Below are 26728 nucleotides of genomic sequence, written 5' to 3' on the forward strand. Positions count from 1 at the left end.
CAAATACATGTATACATTACAGAAAATACACAAATATGTGTATGAACTTTCATGCAAGAAGGGAAAAATAGGTTCTCACTATCTGATACAAAGGACAGGGCAGAAATGTTCATTAAGGTTCATTATTATTTTCCTGTGCTGTGCTAACACATAAGGAGGGAAATACAGCTCTGTCCCCCACCATCCCTAGTTATACCATTCTTCATTGTCCAAAGGGTGACAAATATGACTCAGAGATCCTTTCCTATCCATGAGTACTGTACTGTCACATCAGTCAACCTCGCTCTGATGTAAATTGAGAGCTTCCATAGATAGTGAGGGTGTCCTACCTCCGACTCATTGTCTTCCAGGTATACAGGCCAATGGATGCAATAACTGAAGAGAAAAGAATACATGAACACTTGAATTAAAAAAGTAATCAAGAGATGGAACTTTTTATAACCGTATGCTTAAATTAACCATGGTGCAGATTAGGTCAGAAATGGGCATGAAAAGGTACTGGGAACCCCAAGTATCAGTGAAAATAAATACCAAAACTACCTGCCCACCTATATGTACAGACAGACTCTACTTGGACATTTTTCTAAGTAATTTGTAAGGACATCCCATCTGAACTTGGAAGGTATGCAGGGTCAGGCCTGCATAGTGCTTGGAAGGAGAACAGCCAAGGAAAACTATGTGCTCTAGGTTGTAGTTCAGATGAAGACCATGGCAAATCACCGTCAAGTATTCCTTCTATAAGGCTGCATTTGCACTGAAGAATTAGTGCAGTTTGACATTGCTTTAACTGCCATGACTCAATGCTATGGAATTTGGGGGTTTGTAGTTTTGTGACGTATTTAGCCACCTCTGTCAGAGACCTCTGATGCCACAACAAACTACAAATCCCAGGATTCCACAGGATGGAGCGAGGGAGCACTGTAATTCTGCAATGTAGCATCAGCGTAAGACTATCCTATGAAGTTCATGTGGACTCCATAACTGAACAGTTGACTTGAAGACACACAGACACACATCCAAAGTATCAATGATAAATATTAGTAAAAGAAACTATTGGATAAAAATGCCTGCATCTGAAGCCTGTAAATTAGAACATGATAGAAACTGCTAATAGCACTAAAACTGAATGGCTACCCAAAATCATGTCCTCAGAATTCCTGTCTAGGTTCTTCCAGTAAATTATTTTAGAGCCTTGGGACAAGCAGTAAGAAGGCCTGGGGTTTTTCCATGTGAAAAATATGGATTTAGAACATCATATGTGAATTTTTGTCACAGACACAAACGAATATCATGGACCAAAAAACGGCTAAAAACTGCTGATGCCAACAGTGGAAGGAGAAAAACAACCTAAAACACTGACCAAGTTGCCAGGTCTGCAATGTTCCTTTGAAGCTATGAAGCAGTAGTAGTCTTTTTGTCTGTTGTCTTCCCACCCCTGCTGTGTAACACAGATGAGAAAATGTTTGCTCCAGTAGGTAGAGCCAGAAAAAGAGAGCAAAAAGGAAAGGGGAAAAAAGAGCAGGCAGGAGAAACCATGGCTGTTTCATTTTCTAAAGTATTAGTAGTGAAAAGATACAGAGTAAATCTCCAGGTTGTAGCATAGCAACCCCAAAGGAGGCTCTAGTTTAATCTTGTAGGACTGAATGTTCTAAAGCACCACAGTGGCATGACTATGGTTGGTGTCACCCAGTGTGGTAACAATGGTGTCATCCCCCTTTTGACCGCCTCCTCCCATTTCACACCATACAGAATCCTTAGTAATGCTTTTTTGCATGCATGTTACTTGTCAATTGTAATTCCCACATACCACTGAATGCCATACCAACAGTTGTGACATAACAACTAGCAAAATTAAAATTATGTCTTCAAATTACAATAGCATATGCACAACCTAAATGTATTTACATATACGTAGTGAAGATTTGGTTAAAATGTGATGTTTCTAAAGAAAATTTTAAAAGAATATGAATGTTTTAAATTTTCATTTTTAAAAAATAAAAAAATTGAAATTAGAAATTTTAAATTTTAAAAATTCTGGAGCCTCTCATTTCTCCTCCTGGCACTACCACCATCTCTTATAACATTTAAAAGAGAAGCCTCTTTCTGCCAAAAGATAGGTGTCTGAGGAGCAGCTGCCTCTCTTAGGATGTCACCTGGTGCAGTCCGCATCCTCCGCACCCTCCTAGTGACACCACTGATGCACCCTCTCCTTCTCTGCTTTGCAAACTGCTTCTATAGACTTACAGAATATTTTTATGTCCTGCTGATGGCTATGACAAGCCACTTATTGATTTCAATGAAGTGAAGTTAGGTTCAAGTGCTTTTGTAGTGTATAATCCCATTTAAATCAATACTATCTTCTCCAGTTTGCTCAGATTGCTTCTTGGAATATATATTCAAGCTGTGGATAGTTGAATCTGTGGATAAAGAATCCATGGATATGGAGGGCTGACTGTACTGTATTGGCTGTCTGCTAGAAGCTGAAAAGAGATGGGCCCACCCTAAACTCTAAGTTTTACAGAAGTCTAATTGGGAGATAATTAATGTATGAACCATTTTTGCCAGATCTGCCTTCCCCAGAAAAGGATACAACTGGTGCTTGAAACTGGACAAAAGCAGTCCTAGCTATGACTGTAACCTGACCTTCCAGGAGTAGCACTGGATTCAATAGCACCCCAAGCTCTGATCTTTCAGAACAAATGCGATTCCATCCAGAATAGGCTGTGATTCCAAATGCGGGTTCATTTTCCTACTGGCGGTAGTTCCACCTGTCCTGAACGGGGTCACGCTTCCTGTGAAGGGCTCTGTGCGCAGTCTGGGGGTGCTTCTTGACTCGTCGCTTCACCTGACTGCTCAGGTGAATGCGACAGTCAGGAACACCTGTTATCAGCTTCAGCTTATTCGCCAGCTGTGCCCATACCTGGCCCAGAGGGACCTTGAAACGGTAGTACACGCTCTGGTAACCTCGAGATTGGATTTCTGCAACGCACTCTACATGGGGCAACCCTTATACCAAACCCGGAAGCTGCAAATGGTACAGAATATGGCAGCCAGGCTGGTCACTGGAACTTCCAGGGCCAGCCATATTACACCGGTGCTTAAAGATCTGCACTGGCTGCCTATTCGCTTCCGGGCACAATATAAGGTGTTGGTAATGACCTATAAAGCCCTTAATGGCTTGGGCCCAGGATACCTGAAGGACCGCCTCTCCCCATACATACCGCCCCGCACCCTCAGAACATCTGGGCAGCAACTACTTAGGGTGCCAGGGGCTAGGTTGACCTCTACGGTGAGGAAAACATTTTCCATCGCAGCCCCGGCCCTTTGGAACACGCTGCCCATAGAGCTCCGCTCGGCCACCTCCCTAGCCCAATTCAGAAAGGATCTTAAGACCTTTCTGTTTCACGGTGCCTTCCCCGATTAAAGTCAGTGGGGCCTCCCTTCCTCTTCTGTGGCAAAGAGGACTGGCTAACGGGGGTTTATTCTGTGTGTGTATTTGTTTTAATTCTGATGTATTTGTTGTATTTTATCATGTTGTGAACCGCCCTGATCTTCGGAAGGGCGGTATAAAAATAAAATTTGTATTATTTATTTTACTGACTAACAGTCCATCTTATTTATTATATATTTTATTTATTTATTTCCTTTATATGTTGCCTCTCCCCCTGGAGGGACAAAACATTTAAAACCTCAAAAAAAAAAAAAAGCAAAACAATTAAAAGCTCTACACTCATATAAATCCATACTAAAACCCCACCTGCTCCATTAAAAATACCCTGTTTGCATTATATACCAAATGCCAGCCTAGCCTCCCAAGGAATGGCATTCCACAGGATGAGAGCAGCCACCGAGAAATCTCTCTCTAGTATCCTCACCAAGCAATCCTGGGATGGTTGTGGGCCGGGAGAAAGCCTTTCCCTGATGATCTTAGTGTTCCCTCAGGTTTGTATGGGGAGATATGGTTTTTCAAACAGTCTGGACCTAAGCCATGACCAGCATTTTGAACTGTGCCCAAAAACCAACGGGTAGCCAGTGAAGCTGCTTTAACAAGGATTTACATGCTCCTTGTAACTGGCCCTGGACGCATTCTGGACAGTGTCCAAGGCAGCCCCATGTAGAGTGCATTACAGTAGTCGAAACAGATATAGCGTAGTTGAACAGGATGTAGTCAAGGCTTGTGCCACCATAGCCAGATCTGATGTCTCAAGGAACAGGTGTAGCTGGCACACAAGTTTAAGCTATGCAAATGTTCTCCTGGCCACTGCTGAATCTGGGCATCAAGCTCAGAGTGGGTCCAGGATCACACCCAGGAAGCAAGTCTGAGATTTCAGGGGGGGAGTTATCCCCATCCAGCACAGGCAAGCTCTTTATTCCTTGATCTGCCTTACGACTGACCAGGAGCACCTCTGTCTGTCTTAAAAGTTTCAATTTGTTTACCCTCATCCAGTCCATTCTGACAGCAGACACGTTCAGTTGGAGACAGCTTCCTTGGAATCAGATGGGAAGGTGAGAAGATGAGTTGTGTGTCATCACATACTGGGGACACTGCACCCGAAAACTCCAGATGACCTCTCCCAACAATTTCATGTAGATGTTGATAAAAATGGGGGACAGACCCAACTCTAAGGGACCCTACAGGACAATGGCCAGGGGGTTGAACATCTTGTTTTTACTCAGTTTATTCACTCACATCCAGTTCTTCTTTGCATCTGGACATGATTCAGGGCTTTCATGGCTTTCTTGCATCATTTATAATCTCATCTAGAAAAGAGAAAAGCTTTGAAGTTTCATTCCCAATTGTAAGTGAGATCGTAAGTGAAGTCTTAGATCCCTCACATGACAACCAAATTGCTGGTGTACACAATAAGGGAACTGCTGTGTAGACACTTTTTTTGTTCTGCACGATTATAGCTTAATAATCTTCCCTATTTCTCAGTGTCATCAAATGGAAAGAATACCAACAAGAACCATTAGCATGAATTTCCTATGGAAGCACAATCTATTTATTATTGTGCTATTTAAAAATGTATATTTAGCAAAGGCTGATTATACAGTCTTAATAACCTCATTCTGGCACTTGATTTGTTCTATTAAGTAGGGTAAGCTAAGAAGTCAAGAGCATTAATTTAAATATATGAACATATTTGAATTGGGGACAAATATAGCTCAATCATGGGAGTAACACAATACATATGATAGTCTCCTATTTTGGAAGCCCATGTTCAGTGTCACAGAGCTGTCAATAGAATCCCCACGTAATTTGTAATTTATTGATTTTGTTTATCTTGGTATACAAATGTGTCAGGGAGAGGTCGAGAAGAAAAATTCATTGCTGCAAGCAGCTTTAAATTGGAATCCCAACTTAACTTTCAGTGCTTTTTAAAGCAATTATGATGAGTGTTCCTATCTTTTAATCAGATTGAGCTGTTTGTTATCTGGTCTTGTTGTGATTTAGCTATTTAAGACTAAATTACAGAGGAAAACCCTGTTCATTAGCCTAGGGTTCTTCCCAGGCCTGACTGAATATTAACTTTGGTGGGATACAGGCTGCCCAGAAGGGCGGTCTGCCACTGCTCCTTTTCCACTGGCGGGAGCTGCAGCGAAAAAGAACCCACAAAAGTGGGTTCTTTTTCATCGCGGTTGCGATGCCTGAGTGCGCAAATGGCTCACTCATGACATTGCAAGCATGCACGACGTGCAGAGCTATGTGTCCGTCACGTTGTATGGCGGTGCCCATGTAGATAGGATGCCACCATTTTTGTTATTTTTTATTTTTTTATTATTAAAAATCGCACAGAGAATACATTCAGAAAAATTACAGTGTTTTTCCTGTCCATCAGTCTATGGAGTTTCTCTATGGTGTTTTAATTTAGTTACCTCTATCGGGATTAAATCTTAATTCAGGAGGCTCCTGTTCTTTTCAGACTGCTTTTGCCTCCTAATTTGCCACCCGAATACATCCGGGTCCATACCCACTTCCAGAGTGGGCTCTTTTTGAATCTAGGAGTTTCCAGCTTGAGAAAATGACTGGCAGACCACTCCTGGAAGTGGGAATGGGCCTGGGCTGTATCGGGCAGCAATTTGACATGACGTGCAGATGCTATGTGTCTGTCACGTTGTAATGGCGGTGCCCATGTAATAGGACGCCACCATTTTTTTTTATTTTTTTTATTAAAAATAGCATTTACAACAACATATTCATGTACACTTATTACATAGTTATATATAGTGAAAGGGTTACATAGTGCTTTCATATTCTAGTATCCTTGCTTCCCCTTTAGAATTCTTATGTAGCATTGCCCCATTTTAACCCCCCCCCATTACCCCCCCCCCCCCGTTCTTTTTTCGGTTTCTTTTTCACAGCAATTTGTTATTTTTATTCCTCTATTCCTACATTTAAAACTAAACACACTCATTTCACCATAAAAAGAAGCTTCTCTATTCTAAATCACAACCTATGCAATGATAAATTTACTTGCTTTCTTGTTATTTTACCGTTCCCCAAAGTGGTAGTGTGATCGAGCTACAATAATTCTTTCCTATTTTAACCCTGGTTTCCACCACCATTTTGACGCCACCACAGTTGCAGGATTGCGGGGCGTGCGGTAGCAGAAAGGATGGGATTACTATTGGTATGGAATGCCTCCGGACTGGGCATGGAGGAGTGTGATAACACTCATTTTAAAAAAGTTTTTAAACGTTTCAGCCTGCGCCAAGCCTTGCAGGGCCATTGGCAGGACCCTTGAGCCACGCGCCTGTCTTCTCCATGGCTGCATGGGATAGTGCAAGAAAGCAGTTTATTTGTTGTTGTTGTTGCTTCAACTCATGGTGGATAGAATATCTCATACCCCCTGCTCTCTTCTATCCGCTCTTCTCAGATCCTGCAAGTTTTGGCTCATGTCCTCCTGACTGAGTCTAATCACCCAGCATGTGGTCTTCTCTCTTTCTTTATTCTTTATCTTTCTTAGCATTATTGCTTTTTCTAGGTCATGCCTTCTCCTGATGTGGGCCAAAAAAAAAAAGCCTCAGTTTAGTCTCTTGGCTTCCAGAAAATGTTCGGGCTTGATCTGTTCTACACAAAATCACTTGTTCATCTTTTGGTTGCCATGGTATCCTCAGCACTCTTTTCCCAGCACCATATCATATGAGTTGATTTTCTTTCTATCCACTTGCTCCACTGTCCAGCATCCCATCTGTACTTGGTGATTGGGAATACTTGTTTGAACAATCCTACTTCAGGATCTTGTCTGTTTTTCATAGCTGTCCTTCTTATTCTAGTCTTCTAATTTCTCCAGTCTCCTTTCTGATCAATGTTATTCAAGGTATGGGACATTTTCACTATTTTGTTTTATTTATGCACCAGTATTTGGGATGTACTGGAGCAGAGTAGAATGGTTGCCATTCTGAAAAGCTTCCTAGAAATGTCAGTTCTAGTATATCGGAATGAATCTTATCTAGCATGCATCCTAATGCACAATTATAGGTGAGATATGAGTTCAACTGACGTGATGGCTGCATCCTATGAAACCTCAGGTTCATATTTCAGCGAAGCATTTAGAATTCTGTAGTCCGCTCCCCAGCATTGGCAGAGAATTCTAAGGATCTCATGAAACAATGAATCCCAGTTTTCCATAGCTGCCGCCATGATAGTTAAAGTTGTTTAGGGCACTATTATTTTCTGGTGTGATTTACATTGTTCCCAAATTCAAGAATAATTATAGTTCATCTGTATTCACTTACAACCTCTATAAGTCTATTATGGTGATTAACTTGGGTCCTGTCTACGTTTGAACACTTAACAACACCGCTGTAAGGGAGATGGCCAAATAAGGAAATAACTGGTCAGAATACAGTAATGCAAAATTTATAATTAGCATACTATAAGTAGTTGTAGGCTATACAGTATACTTTCAGCCATCCCTGTCTTGGGTGGATACATTTATGGGCATAGCATACATTACAGGGAGTGATGTGCAATGTAGGGATCATGGTATACACGATAATTGGAGTGTGGGCAATTGGCTCCCTATAGCCCCACACTGATGGGTAACTTCCATAATGGGAGCCTTTTTTTTTCTTCCATATAAGCTCCCTACATGGCTTTAGTTCTAAACTTCATGGAGAGCATTTATGAATAAGACACCTGACAAAGTAACGTATCACTCAACTAGTGACATCTCACAGATGCTATATCATCTGAAGGTGGAACATAATGTCAACAAGGTCAGCTGGCCTGGTGTTGTGCAGAGTGACATGGCTACCTTGAGGAGCAGATTTTTTGTGGCATTAAAGAGCAGCAGACAATTAGCTATTTAATGTATATGCAGCACACACACGCACACCCTCCCCCCTTTAAGGCACATGTTGATTATAACAGCCCTATAAATTTCAAAAGGGTGGGGGGGCATATTCAGAGGTGGTTTGCCATTTTCTTCCCCTCAGTGGTAGCCTAGAGTACCTGGCATTCCCACACTGACAATCTCCCATCAAAGTCTTAACTAGACCTGACCCTGCTTATCCTCCAAGATCAGACAGGATCTGGTGCCTTCACAGTATTTAAGCCTCTAGCTATCATTATTGTGTTCTAACTGCCAAGGAAAAGGGAAGGGCTTGGGGATTTTCAGCCTATTGTGCCAAAAAATACTCACTTCCTTAGCTACAGCATACGTTTACTATTTCACCTCAGGCAGCCAAATGTCTTGGCCCCAGCTTGATCCTGAGCCTCTTTATATGTATGATGTTCTTTTCAACAAGTTAGATACCAGGAGGGCTTGAGCAGGAGCTGATGTTACCCAAACTGTATAGATAGTTGGCCATTTGATCATATTTGCTCCTTTATGACAGGAATGCCTGCCAAAACCCATCACCTCCCAAAGGACAATCCGTACTGGCTTATGGACTTCATGTGCCAAACTGAATGTCGTTGTTCTTTTCTGGTTCCGAACCTATTTTTTCTGTGACCTAACCAGCTTGTGCAATAGGCCCCCTTCCTATACTGACACCACATAACATTGTGGTGGGAGTTTCTGGGGATGTTCCCAAAAGAACCTGTAGGGTGGTACAGTGGTTATGCAACCACAAGGTTGTGAGTCGTTCCCAGGGCTTCAAGTTTGACTCAGCCTTCCATCCTTCTGGAGGTCAGTAGAATGAATACCCGCTTGTTGGGAGCAAATGGCTTACAAATTGTAACTGCTTAGAGAGTGATGAGTTCACTGATAAGCCGTATAGAAATAAATGTTGATTGCTAATACTGCTGCTTTCCCACTTTTGATTTAGTTCAGAATTTGGAAGAGTTACTTTTTGGATTGAAAATTCCATAAGACAATAAAGACAGTGGCCATTTTGGCTGGGGATTGGAGTTCTGGAAGTTGTATCCCTCCCAAAAATAATGTTTTCTATCTCTTGCAGCCTGTATTCCTTTCACACCATTTGTGAATCCAATGCCTCCTTTCCTCTGCTGTCTTTTCAAACAGAGAACCCATGTAAACTGCACCATTCACAGCTGCCTCAGGTTAACCTCTGAAATAGTTCAATATAATTATTCCCAAAATAAAATTGTTTTTACATTAAGGGATATTATAGTGCAGGCCATTTGCACAGGCATGGCATATCTTGTTTGATTCATTTAAGGCATGTATAATACAGGTTACTTTCTGGTGGTATAGGTCTGACTCCATCCCCATTTCAGCTATGAAGAACAATGTATGAATAGAGAGCCATTATTTCATCACCAATGACCACATTTTTCAGTCACAGAATTGGCTCATAAAAGACTCCCCCACCCCTCTTCTTTTAATAAAATTCTTTTTGTATGTTCCTTTGCTTAGTTTATTAAGGCTGATTTGTCAGTTCTGTGAAAAGGTTTTATCTCCTTCAAATTGCTGTCTGGAGTTATTAATTACTTTTCCCAGTTTGGTGCTGTACTTTCCGGTTGCTATGATGTTTCACTGAAATGGACCCATTAAGGTGAGTGATGTTGTAGTAATTTCATTAGTGTCATCAATAATGCATTCCACTTTCCTTTTAAGATTCTCTTTTTGCAGGTTGCAGGGTCTCTATGTTTATATTTACGTGATCAAAATAGTTAAGGTTGAAGGGAGGTATTAAGGAATTATTAGGTAAAGGGTTGCATTGATGTTTTTTATTCACATAATATCAAGCCATTGTGGTGTCTGGGTCTGAGCACTATTTTGGTCTTTGTAATATATATTTCAACAGGGGCTCCATCCCGTCTCATTTTTTCCTGCAGGATTGTATGGGATGGGATCATGACAGGAGACTGCACTAGTGTAAAAAGATTGCAGGAAGTTTAACCAATGTCTCACCCACCACAACAGAGAGCCCTCTCTTTCATTTTTATTTGAAGGATAGGGAGTTGTATAAGAACTATGAAAAACCATATTAATGCATAGATTGCTTCACAGAAGAACCACATATAATTTTCCTTCATATATTTTCTGTGAATACTAATGATGTTTTCGCACAGGAATACATTCAGAAAAATTAAAGGTGTTTTTTCCTGTCCATCAGTCTATGGAGTTTATCCTATGTTGTTTTTTCCGTTACCTCTATCGGGATTAAATCTTAATTCAGGAGGCATCCTGTTCTTTCAGACTGCTTTTGCCTCTAATTTGGCACCCGAATACATCCCGGGTCCATGCCCACTTCCAGAGTGGGCTCTTTTGAATCTAGGAGTTTCCAGCTTGGAGAAAGACTGGCAGACTCCTGGAAGTGGGAATGGGCCTGGGCTGTATCGGGCAGCAATTTGGTGGCAAAAACTATCTGATAATTCAGGGTGCCACCCGAATTAAGGTTTAAATTGGATAGAAGTAAGACGAAATAAAATGCAATGGGATAAGCTCCTGTGTGTAGCTTTCTTGTTATTTTTGTTGTGTTCCTTCAAGTCATTTTTTACTTATGATGACCCCAAAACTAACCTTATCATGGGGTTTTCTCAGAAAGATTTGTTCTAAAAAAGATTGTTATTGCCTTGTCCTGAGGCTGAGAGCATGTGATTTGCCCAGGGTCACCCCAGTGGGTTTCTTGGGCACACTGGGAATTGAACTCTGTCTCCAGAGTCATAGTCCAACATTCAGACCACTATGCCATGGCTGCTCTCATGCACTTATATAATAATATTTTTGCATAGTTTTCCCCCCTGTAAAATTTTATACCCCAAAATATGTTTTCTGTGCAAGAAAACCACATGTATTTTTGTATAAGTAATTTTTTCCTCAGTGATGTTCCAAATTATTAATAGCACATGGAAACTGGGCAAAAGCCCTTGTATTATCATTGAACAGGAAGAAAACTAGGGAAATTATTTGTTCCCACATGGAGGAATGAAATAAGCAAAGTCCATTTCAGCATTGCTTATGAAAATGTTACAGAGGAATCCTGTATGACCATTATATACTATTTAGCACTGTATCTACTGTGTTACACTGTGAATTCCAGCAAGACCCCCCCCCCCCAAAAAAAATTCACTAGTAAGCAGCCCACTGGGATTGCTGGAGGTCCATTCCCCTGTTGATCGAAAAGTGGCTGCCAGATAATCCCATCCATTCCCATGAGCAATCTCTGGTACAAAATGTAGAAAAAGGACCCTTCTTGCAAATCATCCTTGCACCAGAGATCACTCATGGGTATGCCTCAAGCAGCTGCTACTTGATCAATGAGAGAATGGACCCACATTGATACCAGTGGCTATTTACCAGTAAGTGAGATTTGGAGGACTTTCATTGTCCCCATATAGCCTCAACTAGGGTCTACGTAGGGATCATGAATACATAGCAGTTACAAGTGCATAGCTGTAGATTACATAACTGCCCAACAGGATTCTGGCCTTGATTTATGCTACCTTTATTTTCTATTGCCGGTCTTCGTTTTTGGTAACGTTATCATGTAGTGAGATCTCACTGATATATGAACTTACGGCATTAAAAGATGGAAAAGCTGTTATCAGTGGCTGAGATCATGGGGGGCAGCCAGACAGTGTAAATGCCCATATTTCTTTGCCAGTCTGCCTCTCCAGCATGGTTGCCAGATCTCAGGGCCCTGAGTCTAGATTTCATGTATCATTTCCAAGTTTCAGATGATACTACAGGTTCTCCAGTTTTGATGGACTCTGTTCCAGGCAAGAGGAAATGTCTTTGTGGAAGTTTCCAGCTCAAGTAGGGAATCAGTAGCTTCAAAAGAGCATATATGTGTGTGTTATGTACACACACAATAATAGATGGTAGCTATTGCCTTTTTGTAGAGAATACACTTTCTAGAACAATGAATGTCTATGCACAAATTTCTGCCCAACAAAATACCTCTTCTGAAATCCATGGAATGTAAGCGCTGTCAGCGCAACTGCTGGGGTCCAACAACCCTTGTCAGCAACTCAAACGAGTCCTGGGGTTAAGCCAGACCCTTGGAGCAGAGCTGGCAAATTTCCAGAAGCTGAAGCGTGGCTCCCAGGGTCCAATTGGGATGACAGCAACTGGATGTCTTCCAGGAACTGCAGCAATGCAGGAACCTCCAGGGACACACAGCAAACCGATGCTGTAACTTCTTCTGATAAACCACCAGAGAAACAAAAGTCCCCAAAGTGCTCTTTATTCACAGTGCTATAATACAAAACATTGGGGCTTTCTGCACTGCCATTTGGGACGTCCAGAGGACGTCCCATTTTATAAAAGGGGCGTCTCTTATAGACGCCCCTGGGCCTAGTACGGACTCCGTCCGTACAAGATGGCGCCGGCCCTTCTACATGGCCGCCGCCATCTTTGCGTATCGGACGCTGAGCGTCAGTACGCGTCGCGTCCTTTGTGACGTAGCGAGTGCGCCCCTGGCGCCTCGCTACGTCACAAACGCGAGGGAAAAAGAAGCTCCATTTTGGAGCTTCTTTTTCGGTCCGCGCAGGAGTCGCACCGTCTGAAGGCTCTGGCTCCCCCGCGAACCTACCGGCGGCGGCGGCAGAGCGCCGCAAAGTGGCGGTATGTACCCCGCCTAGATCTCTCAAACTCCACAACATACCAATCCAACTCCTACTTCAAACCCACACCACACACTTGCAACCCCTGGGCTTATATAGACTCCAGACCATGTGGTCTCCCAAACCCAGTGAGTTCAGGTGTGTAGCCATGCCATGTGTCTCTTCTGCAATCCAGACACATGTTTCATCATCCATGGCTACGTGCACTTGGACATTGAAGTGTCCTTGGCCCAATGAGCATCAGCTGTGGATGATTAGCCTTGCCACTGTGCTGAATGCTCATGGCCAAACACACACACATCAAGCATTTCCCTGTGTGCTGTGTTTTAACACTTCAAATCCTGACAAGCGCATTACCTTTTGGTAAACAAGATTGGTTTCCGTGGAACCTGTATGATTTTATTCCAATATAATGAGATTAAATGTGAGAGAATAATGCTATGGAAAGTTCATAATTGATTATTAACTGTAAAAGAAGAATAATTCAACTTTATATTTCTGGTGTTCATTTGACTTATTCTGTCTACTGTTCTATACTTCTTCAACTGGGCTGGCCTCAAACATCATGGAAGATATTTTCCTTTTAAGCTTCCCCAGCCCATTTGGCTTCTATACATAGACTGGGAAACAGATACAGTACAGATTGTACCCCAGGAGGCAAATTGCCTTGGGCTGACCCTAGATGAGACTTTACACTGCAGTTCGCTATATTTTTCAGTGCCTGGCTACAATTTGCTTCATATCCAATCACAGTTAAGAAGCAACAGAAAATTTTAATAGATTACCATTATGAAAATTCTTCAGGCTTGTGGGGGGTTAGTTATGCTCTTTATGCAAGGAAGGTTCTAATGGAATCATTCCATAGTGCATTTTCTAAGTTGCCATTTATCCCATCATGTTTTTTTCAAAGCCAATCCCTCTCTTCGAATAGTAATTAGATGGCTCTGATAGTAATCTGCAGAAAATACTCTCTGGTAGTCTTCTGGGTGACTATCGCTGGCAGTTTTATTACTAATTTGGAGTTGCCACTGGGCCTGTCATGTAATTAAGTTACTAATGGAGTGTCTTGGCTGAGCAGCTTTCTTTTGTTCTTTTTTTTAAATCCCCTTCCCCATTCATTCATTTTATGAAATCTTTTGTATGTGTTTGAGGATAAAGCCCTGCTTGCAATCACTCAGTGACTTAAAAAAAAAGTATTTCCCAACATTATACACTTTGGTTTGCAATCAAAGAGGCCCCTGTGTAGAGATTTATATTTACATACTGCTCCAATTAGGATAATGACTATAGCTGTTTTAAGATAACATTTAATACCTGCTCTAACAGGGCCACCAAAACCTAGAGAAAACCCATTGTGTAGGGTTATATTTTAAAAAATAAATATATATTTTCAAGGTTTGACCTTGCAGTGCTTTACAAGAAGAAATTGTTTTGTTTCAAAAAGTAGATCTGCTTCAATGACTATATTATATTTTTTTCCTAAATTCATCAAAAGTGAACAGAAATCTGCACTGATAACAATTAATATGTGCAACTATTCCTAGTATGTAACATTTATGCCAATCTATATAATCTTTTGTTCTTTTGTTTTTACCTTTTTTTGGCTATGCAGAATTCAACACATTATCTCAACAGTTTGCATCTACTGCAAGGCATATCCTGTCTTTGTACTGCAAATTATGGATCCAGCAAAAGTTAAAGTAGCTGATGTGTTAAATGGATGATTGGATTTAGCATGCCTGTTTGTTGATGAAAAATAGCATCCATGACAAACTAACAATCAGGACTTTGGCTGCTGGGTGTGTTTTTGTATGCAATAAGTCTTCCCCTCTAGGTTGCATTTCCAACAAGAACATTTTTTTCCTTTAAACAAAAGAAAATCCTGCCATACTTTATTCCAAGATCATATGCCAGGTCTTCCAGGAAGGGAGTGTCTATTTATTTATTTGTTTATTTTATACGCTGCTTTTCTCCTAAGCAAGAATCAAAGAGGTTTGAAATATAAATTAAAACAGAACATCTAAAACATGATGGAGTACACTTTTTTAAAAAAAGAGAGACAGTAAACCTAGGCTTGCCATTTCACGGCTCCAGGTGGGACCTGCCCAGTTTTTTTGACCTTGGGGAAGGTCCCGTCCCGCCTCTGCATTCTGTCCTGGGGACAGCTGGACTCCTGGTTCTTGCCTCTCCATCTCAGCCTCCCCTTCCAAAGCAGCCTCCGTTTGTATTGGAGCGGCTGCAGCCAGGCTCCTAGATCCTCCATCCCCATTGGCCAGGCAGGGAGGAGGAGGAGTTTTCATTCAGCCCAGCAGAGACTCAGACTACAGAGAGAGCTGTGGAGGAGGCAGGCAGAGAGGCAGTGCCTGGTAGGACCAGTGTTGCCAATTTCGCGACTTTCACGCGAAAACGGGGACTTTTCAGAGCTTTTCATGTGATTTCCGCACCTTGCTCTATTTCAGTGCCTTTTCTGTGCCTTTGGCCCGTTTCAGCTGCAGCCTGCTGCAGAGCAACCAAAACCCTTTGGAGTGTAACAGTTTTCAGCCAAGAGGGCTGGAGAAAAACCTCTCTCTCTCTCTCTCTCTCTCATGCCTCCTTCTGAGAGCCAGGAGGGAGCAAGCCCAACCAACCCCTACTGTTTGGAGGAATAGTTCAGCCAATCAGAGAGAGGACAGTGATTGCCCCCCCCCTCAGGCATTCTCAGGCTCCAGGGGCAAAAGTGCTGGAGAGAGGCAGGAGTGAGGGATCTTGGCTGGCTTAATCCCAATTGCCTTGGATTTCCAAGTAAGACATAAGTTTTAAGGCACACAAAGGCAATACTTGATCATGGTATCATGGCTTGATGTTGTGGACTTCTGTGTGTGCCTGAGAGTGACATTTGAATTTCTGAATTCCTGAGCTTGGGCAGAGTGCCCCAAGCCTACCTCTCAGGGTCGTTGTTGTACTGTGAGGTGGACCATTTGGGTTGTGTGATGTGAATGTGATGTCCCTGAGTGTGTGTGTATGTTAGTGATTAAATATGCCTCTGAGCATGGACAGAGCACCTGGTAAGTTGGCATCCCTGCTGACCTGTCTTCCCAGAATTTTGTTTTGTGGCTCTCTTTTTCGTTCTCTTTTCCATTGCCATCCATACTGCAGAAATAATCCAGTTTGGCACTGCTTCTAACTGCAAGGCTCCCTGCGATGATGGGATTCTGGGCACAACAAACCACCAAGCCCAGAATTTCATGCATGGAGCCCTGGCTGCCGGTAAAAGCAGTGTTTCAACATGTCACAACAAACTACAATTCTCAGGATTCCCTGGTTTGACAAGGGAATTGCCTTCACGCTTCCAGATCACAGCCCTAGAGAATGAGTCTACAGGATATCAGTGTTGCCAGTTTAAGACCACTTCTTCAGCTGCATTTGGATTTAATAATGGTGATGATGATAGAGAGATCTTGGAGCACCTTTGAGTCTCACTGAAAGAAAAGTTGGCAGCATGAGCTTTCCTAGACTTAAGCGTATTTCCTCAGATGCATGGGAATTGTAGTTCATTGTGGCACCAGAGCTCTTTCTCACAAAACTACAATTCCCAGAGTTCCCTAGCACTGAGCCAGGGCAGTTAAAGCGGTCTCAAACTGGATTATTTCTGCAGTATGGATTGGACCTTGAACATTTTAAATAATGAAGGTCCAAAACACTGCAGAAATAATCCAGTTTGTGACCACTTTAACTCTCCTGGCTCAGTGCTAGGGAATCCTGGGAATTGTAGTTTGTTGTGGCACCAGAGCTCTTTTTGATAAAGAAGGCTCAATGTCTCACAAAACTACACTTCCCAGGGTTCCCTAGCACTGAGCCAGGGCAGTTAAAGCAGTCTCAAACTGGAATTTATTTCTGCAGTGTGTCTTGGACTCAACTCAGGCTGCATCTTCACTCCAGACTCCAGAGACAATTCCCAGGATTCCATAGCACCGAGCCAGGGCACCTAAAGTGGTCTTGAACTGGATTATTTCTGCAGTGTGTCTTGGACCTAACTCAGGCTGCATCTTCACTACAGAGACAATCCAGTTTCATACCGTTTTTACTGCCATGGCCCAGTGTAATGAAATCCTGGGAATTGTAGTTTGTTGTCACACCAGAGTTTGCTGAGAGTGAAGGTTAAATGTCTCTGAAAACTAGAATTCCCAGGATTCCCTAGCACTGAGCCATGGCAATTAAAAGGGTGTCAAACTGGATTTATTTCTGCAGTGCGGTTGCAGCCGAACACGTTTCTATTTGGCACAAAGCTTCCTGAACCCCCTTCATGTCAAAATAAATATCTTCAAAGGACTGAAAGATTCTTTGTTTGGTTCAATGGTGATTTTGAGGGTTGAAATATGTTACAGTTATTTTTATTCAATTATGTTTACGTTTATTTGCAAAATATCTGCCATTTTAGCATTATGGGAATTTTCTGGGAATTGTGACTGAATATTCCGTGTGATCTGGGGGGATTCAGCGGGTTTTGGACAAACATTTCCGGGAATTATCTTCGAGGCTTGTTGGCAACACTGGGTAGGACTCTCTCTGGAGGGAGAAGGAAGGAAGGGTTTCCCCAGGGTTTGGCAAGGTTTCTTCAGGGAGGGGGTTGCCATTGCATCCTCTGAGGTTGAAAGAGAATGACTTTCCCCAAGGCTTTGCAAAGAGAGGGGTTGACATTGCATCCTCTGAGGCTGAGAGAGTGTGATTTAGCCCAGTGAGGTATGTTTATGTCCAAGCAACAGATCGAACCCTTCTCTGCCACTGTCTCCTAATGTCCATTAATTCTATTATTATTATTATTATTATTATTAACTGAGAGAGTCTGCTTTTTCAGATGGATTTAGTCTCAGAAGTGCTCCAAAATCTTCATGTCCCTTAAGTCTATTGTCATTATTATTAACTGAAAGATTCTGAATCCTCAGATGCATTTAGTCTCAGAGGTGCAACAAGATCTCTATGATATAAGGATTTATATTAATGTGTGTGTGTGTGTGTGTGTGTGTGTGTGTGTGTGTATGCTTTTAGTTGGTTGTGTCCTCCATTTTTTTGAATGCCCTACATTTTGGGCTAAATTTTGTCCTACATTTTTCTACGTTTTGTCCCGGTTTGGTGGTACTGAATTATGGTAACCCTAAGTAAACCTAATCTAATTAAACCACTGTTTTTAAGACAGTAGTGATTAAAACAATTAAAACACTTAACATATATATTACATACTATAAAACAGCACACCTTAAATATCCTGGTCAGTTATGACAGAAGTTGGAAAGAGGTTAAAGTGGACAATGTGTTAATTGCATGACTGAATCTAGCCTGTTTGTTGATTTAAAAAAATATAGCATCCATGGCAATCTAACTATCAGGACATTGGCCTGCTGAAGGTGTATGTGTTTAAACAGTTGTTGACAACTGGGGGGAACAACACAGAGGGTTCAGCCTGAACCTCCCTTGGCATAGAATTCCAAAGCCTTGGAGCAGCCACCAGTAAAGCTCTTTTTCATGTCCTCACTAGATGAGCCTTGGCAAGTAGTGGGATAACAACAACAATAATAATAATAGGATTTATTTATAAGCCGCCCAGTCACCATACTGTACACTTAAATATAAATCTGGGCAGCTTACAACAGAGGGGATAATAGACAGTTCCCTGCCCTCAGGCTTACAATCTAAAAAGACATGACACAAAAGGAGAAAGGAATGGTGGGGGGGAGGGGATCAGGTCCAGCATTCTTCTCTCCCTCTGAGGCCTGGACCAAGGCAGATGGACTGGAGGGAGGCCTATTCTTCTTAATCGAGGTCGGGCCCGATGGCTTTGGGCCTGTCTTTTCACTCCCTCCCAGGCCAGAAGATGACAGTTGGAAGGAGGGAGGGGAGGGCTCTTCCTCTTCAGGCCCGATGGCATTGGGCCTGTCCTTTCGCTCCCTCCCAGGCCAGAAGATGACAGTTGGAAGGGATGGATAGAAAGCACTCCCCAAAAGACTGTAAGACTCATATGGGGAGACATCTGCTTTCAGATCATCTTAGAGCAACCAGCAACATGGGAAAAAAGACGGTGAGCCCTCATAAGATCTTCATGTCATGTACTAAGATTTAGAATCCCCTGTAGCTCCTTCTATTAAAGGAGGGAAAATCAGGTGTGTCTAATTCACATACGCATACACAGTACTACTGGTATGTCATTTCAGTGCCATGCATAGTGTTTGGCCAACTGTTAGCACATAATTGATGTTAACTGTTTTCATTAGCAATATTATATGTATTGTCTGGATAATAGTCTCTTATGAAAAGCCCAGAGTCTTCTTGGCTATGACCTCACTGCTACAGAACTCCTTTCCACTTTATGTTTAGCATCCTTAATACAGCATGACCTTTCCACAAGAATGTAAATGGCTTGTTTTATATATAGCAATTTTCTTTCAGTTGATACACCTAGTGGGTGTGCCAAATTGTATTTTGTAATATTTTTCTTTTTACATCACTTTCTTGGTTAGTTTTTAAATAAATAATTTGAAATTTATTAATGTACCTGGAATAAATAATACATAAATCAACGGGCCCAAAGTTAAAGAGGGGAAAATCTGGAATGTGTTGCACAAAGCAAAGAAAGATGCCAGTCAGTTTGTCATTGTGTTAAGACAGCAAGCTGAAGAGTTGTTTGGATAGGGGACACTCCTGGATGATTGATCACAGGTCTTTGAAGACAAGAGACTTCAGTCACTTGTGTGGGAAGTGATGATGAGCAATATATGTAGACAGTATGAATAACAAACTCCGTGAAACAAAACTTGGTGCTCTGATATAAAATGGAACACATCTTAGGTCTCTGTGGAAGTCACAAAACCATTAGTCACTAGTACTTCATGGACTAGAGGTTAGCTATATCCCCACCATCAACATATGGGGGTTGGGTCAACCCACCACTGCTTGAATCAACACTGCAGTATCCCATTGTGGGTTCTACAAAAGCCACATTAAATGGGAACCAGTTTTTCAGAAACTTGCCCCCTTGTGATACTTATCTATCCAATTTTGTAGTTTGCTGTCGAACCATGTAATGCCAGTTTTCTTGATAAAGCAATAAATAATATTTCAGACAGTCCTTAGAGCAGCGCTGTATAGTTCTACTAAGTTATCCATTAATGCTGAAGGGGGAAAAGACACCCTAGTTAAAAGGTGGAAGCTACTGAGCATGGGATTGGGCTGTTATTTTTTTCTGAATGAGAAAATGTTAGCAGCTGTAACTGGGATATCACAGAGCTGAGGATGTGATACATATTTCATTTTGATTGATGAGCTTTCCTTTGATAAGATTTGTAGATGAATGTTTCTAGAATGATGAAGGGGCACACTTCTGGGAAGGCAGACAAAATATACACATTCAAGCTTGCTGTGGGTTAATGTTATAGTATGTAATGTGTATCATTTGTAAAACGTGGCTGCCACCTGGGGGTATCATCGATGATTTCAGATGATTTTCAGATACCTGTTTCCATCTTTTTGAGTCAAGCATTTACCATTTACCATTGTTCTCTTTTAGAAACATCCTTTACAGACTGGATGAAAGGACGCACCAATTTTCAATACTGCTGGAGGCAGTGGAACACTGCAAGCTACATCAGTCAAATGAGTCTCTTCAAGCAGCCTTGTCAAAAGTGCTCAACGCCTTCAATTCAGCTCAGGTTTCTTTCAAAGCAGGACTCAATGTCTTTGAGACTGCCTTTAGTGAGAAGTAAATGAGGAAATTGTCCTGCACACATACATACACACCCATGTACAATCAAGAACTTTGTTTACATTTTGCAAAGAAAAACTTTGAGTTGGACCAAAACAATCTATAATGCTGCAACATTTCTTTTGTTTTCAACTGATTTTTTTGGGGGGGGGGAATAGAAGAGTCCTTGTTTCAAGGCACCATACTGTACATTTAAATATAAATCAGCCTTTTGTACTGTTGACAGTTTATCACATACTTCTATTTCAGGATTTGTGTGAGGGAGAAAGGATTACCATTTGATGAAATCTACTGCAATCTTTTTTATATCTTCCAGCATTGAGAATATGCCCTCAAAAGTTACTAGACTGCCAAAAAAGAAAAAAAGTTACTAGCCTGCAGGGATCTGATAGGAGAAAATGAGCAGCTTAAGATATAGCAGGTAGCTCAATTTCTTATGTTTTTCTCAAACATCTAAAATATTTTGTTGCCTGGGATGAAGACCAAGACAAAGCCTACTCCCAGTCTATGCACAAAAGCCAACTAGCTGAATCTTTCTTAACCATGGGTGATGGGACATCATCTTCCATTACATCTGAAGGCAGCATTCTAGCTCAAGGGCCACAAGAAAAGCCCATGCACACTTGCTACTGCCATCACCCATGATGGGGCAACCTCCTAATTCTAACTAACTGTAGGGCTAGCCCTGTACACAGCTGAGGTTCATCCTACCTTTGGCAGCCCACTTGGTTTCTAGACACAAACATAAGGTGCTTCTCTGCCTGTCTCCTTCCATTCCCACCTGCATGAAAGTCCATGTACATACCTGCATGCAGATTTTTGTCATTTACACCTACAAGGCAGGTACTTAAATACAAGGTTGACACATACAGTATCTTGAGTTACTTCCAAATAATATTCCTATGGCACTGGGCTTGCATGTGCCAGTTGTAATTTGAATTTCCTCCCTGAAATACAGGCCACCATTCTGTATTTGAACAAATTATCATCAACTGCTTGTCTAAATCAAATACATTTTGCCATGTGGCATTACAAAGTATTCAACAATAAAAATAGTCCAAAACTACCTTGCCCACATTAGACTAATGAATCCAGTTCATGATATCTTACCACGTGTGGAGAGTTCTCTCTAGCTGCCACAGTACATTAGAATATGAATATGAATAAAGTGGATAAGCCAGCATGGTGTAATGGTCTGAGCACTGTATTAGGGCTCTGGCGTCAGGTCTGAATCCCTGCTTAGCCCTGGAAACCTACTGGGTGACGTTGGGCAAGTCAGATTCTTTCAGCATCAGAGGAAGGCAAAGACAAATCCCCCCTGAACAAATCTTTCCAAAATTCTACCCATGATGGGGTCTATATAAGTCCTAGGGTCTCCACAAGTCAAAAATGAATTGAAGACACACAGCAACAAGAAAAAAAAATCAGTCCTAAGTATGTTCTTGTTTCACCAACAAGTCCTTTATATTTACAGGAACATAGTTCGCATGTGTCCCATGGACAGCCAAGATTAGTCAGAATTAGAAAATGGTGGTGCTTTCATTGTTGCCATGTGAGGAAAATACACTCAGGTACCATAGCAGCTATGGTCTTTTCGTAGTACAGGTATGCACCAGCAAATGAAGTACATGTAAGCTTTACTTCTTTAACAGAAACTAGAGGCAGAATTAATATGAAAAGAACAGGGATAGGTTCATACACCACAAAAAGAAGAGCAGTTCAATGTATTTCAGCAAATCTTTTATTCAAAACTAACATTATGCCCGTGTGAAATGAAACAACCAGGTCAGGTAAGCACTGCATAAGTAAATAAAAACATTTTGAATTTTGAAGAGGTCACTTGAAAACTTCTTATAAAATCCAGCCCAGGATGATTTTTTCTTCTTTCAGTAACCTCCACTTTTCTGATGATTTCCATTTCAGTGTTGAAATGTATAGATTTTGGGGGTAGCTGGTTTCCATGCTCACTGTATGTATGCTCACAAAACTACAGTAGAACCCCCTAGAGTAAAGTCCCATAAACCTGGTCCAAACCACCAAAACTACCTGGAGATACATTGGTTTGCTTCTCTTAACCATCATCCCCACCTCCTACCCCCAAAGGAAAAAAAATGCTCCATAATTGGCCAAAATAGTAGGCAGAAATGATGTTTTGTTGCTTTGGTGTGCCCAAATACAGTGGTGTGACCCACATGGAAAACACAGGAGAGAAATGGTTGCCATGTCCTGCACAGTTGTCCACTCCTGACCTACATGTTGATTCATCAGTCAGGAGTTGATTCAATGGATCTACTCTAGTTGGGAATAGCCAACAGGATTCATTCCCTTGTAACATGAAGCCTGATTGTTAACACATCTCTCACATAGAAACTTGGATTTTCAGAGGACTTATTTCCAACAGTCCATGAAAACTATAGTGAGAGAATGCAACAAAGCTGAGGTGAATGAGATAACTAGCGATGACAGGAGGGAAAAGCCAGCCACCAGCATCACATTTCCTGTTTGTGTGACTTGAAAAGCTCTTCAGAACGCTAAACAGTTAAATCCTATTTTTCAGGGTGAATCTGTAGTGGAGATAATACAAAACGCTCTATTGGCTCATGATCATGTGAACTTGCCCACCAGAGTGAGACACAATCAAAGTAAAAACGGGCATTGAAAGGGAATGTTACAGACATCCAGAGGCCAATGGTATGGATCTTTTCTTAACCATGGATGTGTCTGAAGTGAGTTCCCACAGATCATTTTTAATCCTTTGCTAAAGGTCACAACAAACTACAATCCAGTATTGATTGTTACTGTCAAGTGCTCATAAGGTCACCATGAGTTTTGCTTAGACTGATACCAGGACAAGGTCCCAAATAATGTTAACCTTCTTTATTTAATATAGAAGAGTGGCTGATAATTGGATTTGCTGTCAGGTCAAATGTAAAGGCCAGTGTGAGTCTAGTGTCATCCCTGTCCCAATCTGTGAAGATTGGCAATGCTATACATCCAAGATATTCAGTGGAATTGTACATTTGTCTCTCCCTCTCTGCCAATGCCCCATTAAGAAACTGAAGGAAGCAAGGCTAGGTGTCTTGTGACTGATCTCCCACTTCCTGCTTTGTATGTTCAATGTATATGTGTGTGCATTCAGAGGTAAGTGGGTGCGTGTATTTTACATCATTGGGCTCATTCACACTATGAAATAACCCGGTTTGGAAACTGGATTATTTCCCTGTCGTTCAAACTTGCACCAATTGTACTTGGTGCAGTTTGTGGGAAAGCCACTAAAAAGCCTATTTAAACTGGTGCGTTTGACATCAGATCCCTTAGTGATTCTTTTTTAAGAACCGCAGCAATCTGTATCTCCAATAGTGTGAATGTGCTATTGGATTGATTTGGATCGTGAAACCACCATTCAGGAATTGGAAGTGCCTCCATTTTGGTCCATAACAGTGGCAAATGGGAACATCAAACCATATTTAAATGCCACAGAGAGATTCACTGCCTTAAAATGTAGTGAGGATGGTGAATCAATTTTGAAATGATTCACAGATGTGAATCTCCATGCAAAAAAGCATAAGTGTGACTGACCCCATTGTCTGCAGAAGAACTGGTGGCATCTGTTCGTGTCAACAAAACCAGATAGCATATATGTACAGCTCCAAAATTTGCCCTAACTTTTGGCAGAATAAAGCAAAAAGAAAATGCCAGGAGATAGTAGAGGCAACCTCTGGACAGTTTCTCCTAAATACTATGCCCCCCCCCCCGCTGTATATTCCATGCAACCAGTCCTGAACCCTGCCAAGCTAGCCTGCAACCTCAGGTGTAATGCAAGAATGCTAACTCATTAAAATTCAACTACAACTACAGTTAGGCTTCATACATGAAATGGGGTGGGGCACCATTTTATATCTTGACTTTTCCAGCAAAATATCTTGGACTGGTTCTGCATAGTCTCCTTTCTTTTGCATTCAGCTTAATCCTAACCCTAAATAATCAGAAGGAAGTTCTACCGATTTTAATGACATTTTTGTCCAAGTAAACATGCTAATGACTGCATCCATTGATATGGATTATCCACTCAGGCCTTTGAGTAGCATCAATAAAGCAAGGTGCTAGTAAATCATAATATGTGATGTCATTTGAATTAATGCTGGTATTGACGAGTAAAAATTAAATTTTATTTTAAAAGATATAATTCATCAGGCATCCAGATTCCTGAGGCATTTTTGCTGCTCTGTCATAAGTCAGATGCCAGTATCCAGAATAACAAATACAGTGTTGAATAATCCCACAGCCGGAAAACTTTATGGCTTATATATTTGTGTGTTTAAGGTGGATGAAAATGAAATGATAATGAATAAGCTAACATGATTTTATTAGTGCATATTTTAGTGGGCCCATAAAGAATATAAAATACAATCAAGTCAGACAAGTAATAAGTATACGGGGGAGCTGGGATTTGGATACTAAGTTCATGATAGGTTGTAAATTGCTTTTAACAACTTAGAGAAAAAACATAAAATGTAGTGTGTGCGCGTGTGTGTGAGAGTGAAAGAGAAAGAGAATGGCACACACAGAGAGAAAATGTGTGTGAGAGTTAAGCACATGTAGATACAGTGTCAGCCATATATTAAAAATGCCTTAGTTCTTCCGAAAAATGGATCCATTCAGTATACAGTGGACCCTTGTTATACGCTGGTGTTTGGTTCCAAAATCCTCCGTGTATAACAAAATCCGTGTATGCTCAAATCCCATTAAATATAATGACATAGCAAAATGGTGTCCCTTATAAAAAATGAAAAATCAAGGTAAATTTATACTTTTTTGGGACATTTTCAAACCATGTATGCTTGAATCCGTGTATAAAAAATCCGTTTATAAGAAGGGCCCACTGTACATGTGTGTGAGATGCATGCTGAGTCCATGTATGTTTACTCATAGGTAAATTCATTAAACTCTATGAGGCCTAGAAATATCCTGAGACTGTTAAAAAAAGTAAATTAGATTGCTAATAAAGCTTTGACTCCCCCCCTCAAAACCTGAGCTACGATACAGCCTGCTATGACTTACTTGATAATTGTGTAAACTGTTTTGTATCTCACTCAGATGGGTCGCAATGGAGTGGAGTGAAAAATGAGAGTATTGTGTCTCCACAATGAGAATTCTTCCCCACCAAATTTAATTTTTCTTGTGTCTACAAATTTCTTGCATTTCAGTGAGTGAGACACTGAAAATAATTCACATCTAGAACTCTTAAATTGTTCCTATTCCCTTGGTAACTCTTATGTCTTTACGTTCCCTTGGTAATTTTTTCTTCTCCTTTTCTTTGGCTTCCTAAACTTCCTTTTCAAATAAACAACTGAAATGCTAGTAATTTAAGGGCTGAAGGAAAATTTCATTTTCAGGGTGCAGAGGTCTTCTTAATATTAATATCTTTATTAATCCTATCTGGGGTGGAGTAGATGGCATATAAAATACAGACATACTATATTCATACAAAAATCGGGAAAAATTATGAGCATTTCCCCAAGAATCTTTAAAAAAAAAAAAAAAATCTCATGGCTCTCTGAGTCCTGGAAAGGTTGTCATATTATGCAGTCCTTCACATTATTACCCCTTCTGCATGATCACATTCTGGAATTATAGAGTCTGAAGACTCTACCAGTTTCTGATTATGCAAAATTTGCCTTAGCAGTTCTTCCATTAGGTAACTTAGGCCATTACAAACGGGCCAGAAATACGCGCAAGAGGCGTACTAGGGTTAGAAAGGGGTGGTGCTTTCGCACCCCCGCGTGCTCTGCGCGCACAAAATGGCAGCTGCCGTTCCACACGGCCGCCGCCATGACAACGTCACGACTGCACCACCTCTATACGGGGCGGCGCGGACGTGGCGTCCTCGCTCCGCACTAGGGTGCTTAGTGCGCCCTTAGCGCGGAGCAGGAAGGAGCTCCTTCAAACGGCTGCGCCCAGCGGACCAAAGGAGAAAGGGGCCAAGTGGCCCCTTTCTCCTCCTCCCTGCTGCC

At 41.4% G+C, this 26728-nt stretch overlaps 1 protein-coding gene across 1 annotated transcript in view; it reads left to right on the forward strand.

Annotated features, from left to right (window-relative positions):
* The window catches only part of NAALADL2 (N-acetylated alpha-linked acidic dipeptidase like 2), a 767772-nt gene extending 745266 nt beyond the window's left edge, over positions 1-22506 (forward strand). Inside the window, exon 14 of the mRNA XM_042461028.1 lies at positions 20520-22506. Coding sequence (XP_042316962.1) covers positions 20520-20715 — 196 coding nt within the window. The 3' untranslated portion in view covers positions 20716-22506. The remainder of the gene's footprint in view (positions 1-20519) is intronic.
* Positions 22507-26728: the final 4222 nt, after the last annotated feature.

The sequence above is a fragment of the Sceloporus undulatus genome, chromosome 3, assembly GCF_019175285.1.
Source record: "Sceloporus undulatus isolate JIND9_A2432 ecotype Alabama chromosome 3, SceUnd_v1.1, whole genome shotgun sequence".
In the NCBI taxonomy this organism is placed as follows: domain Eukaryota; kingdom Metazoa; phylum Chordata; class Lepidosauria; order Squamata; family Phrynosomatidae; genus Sceloporus; species Sceloporus undulatus.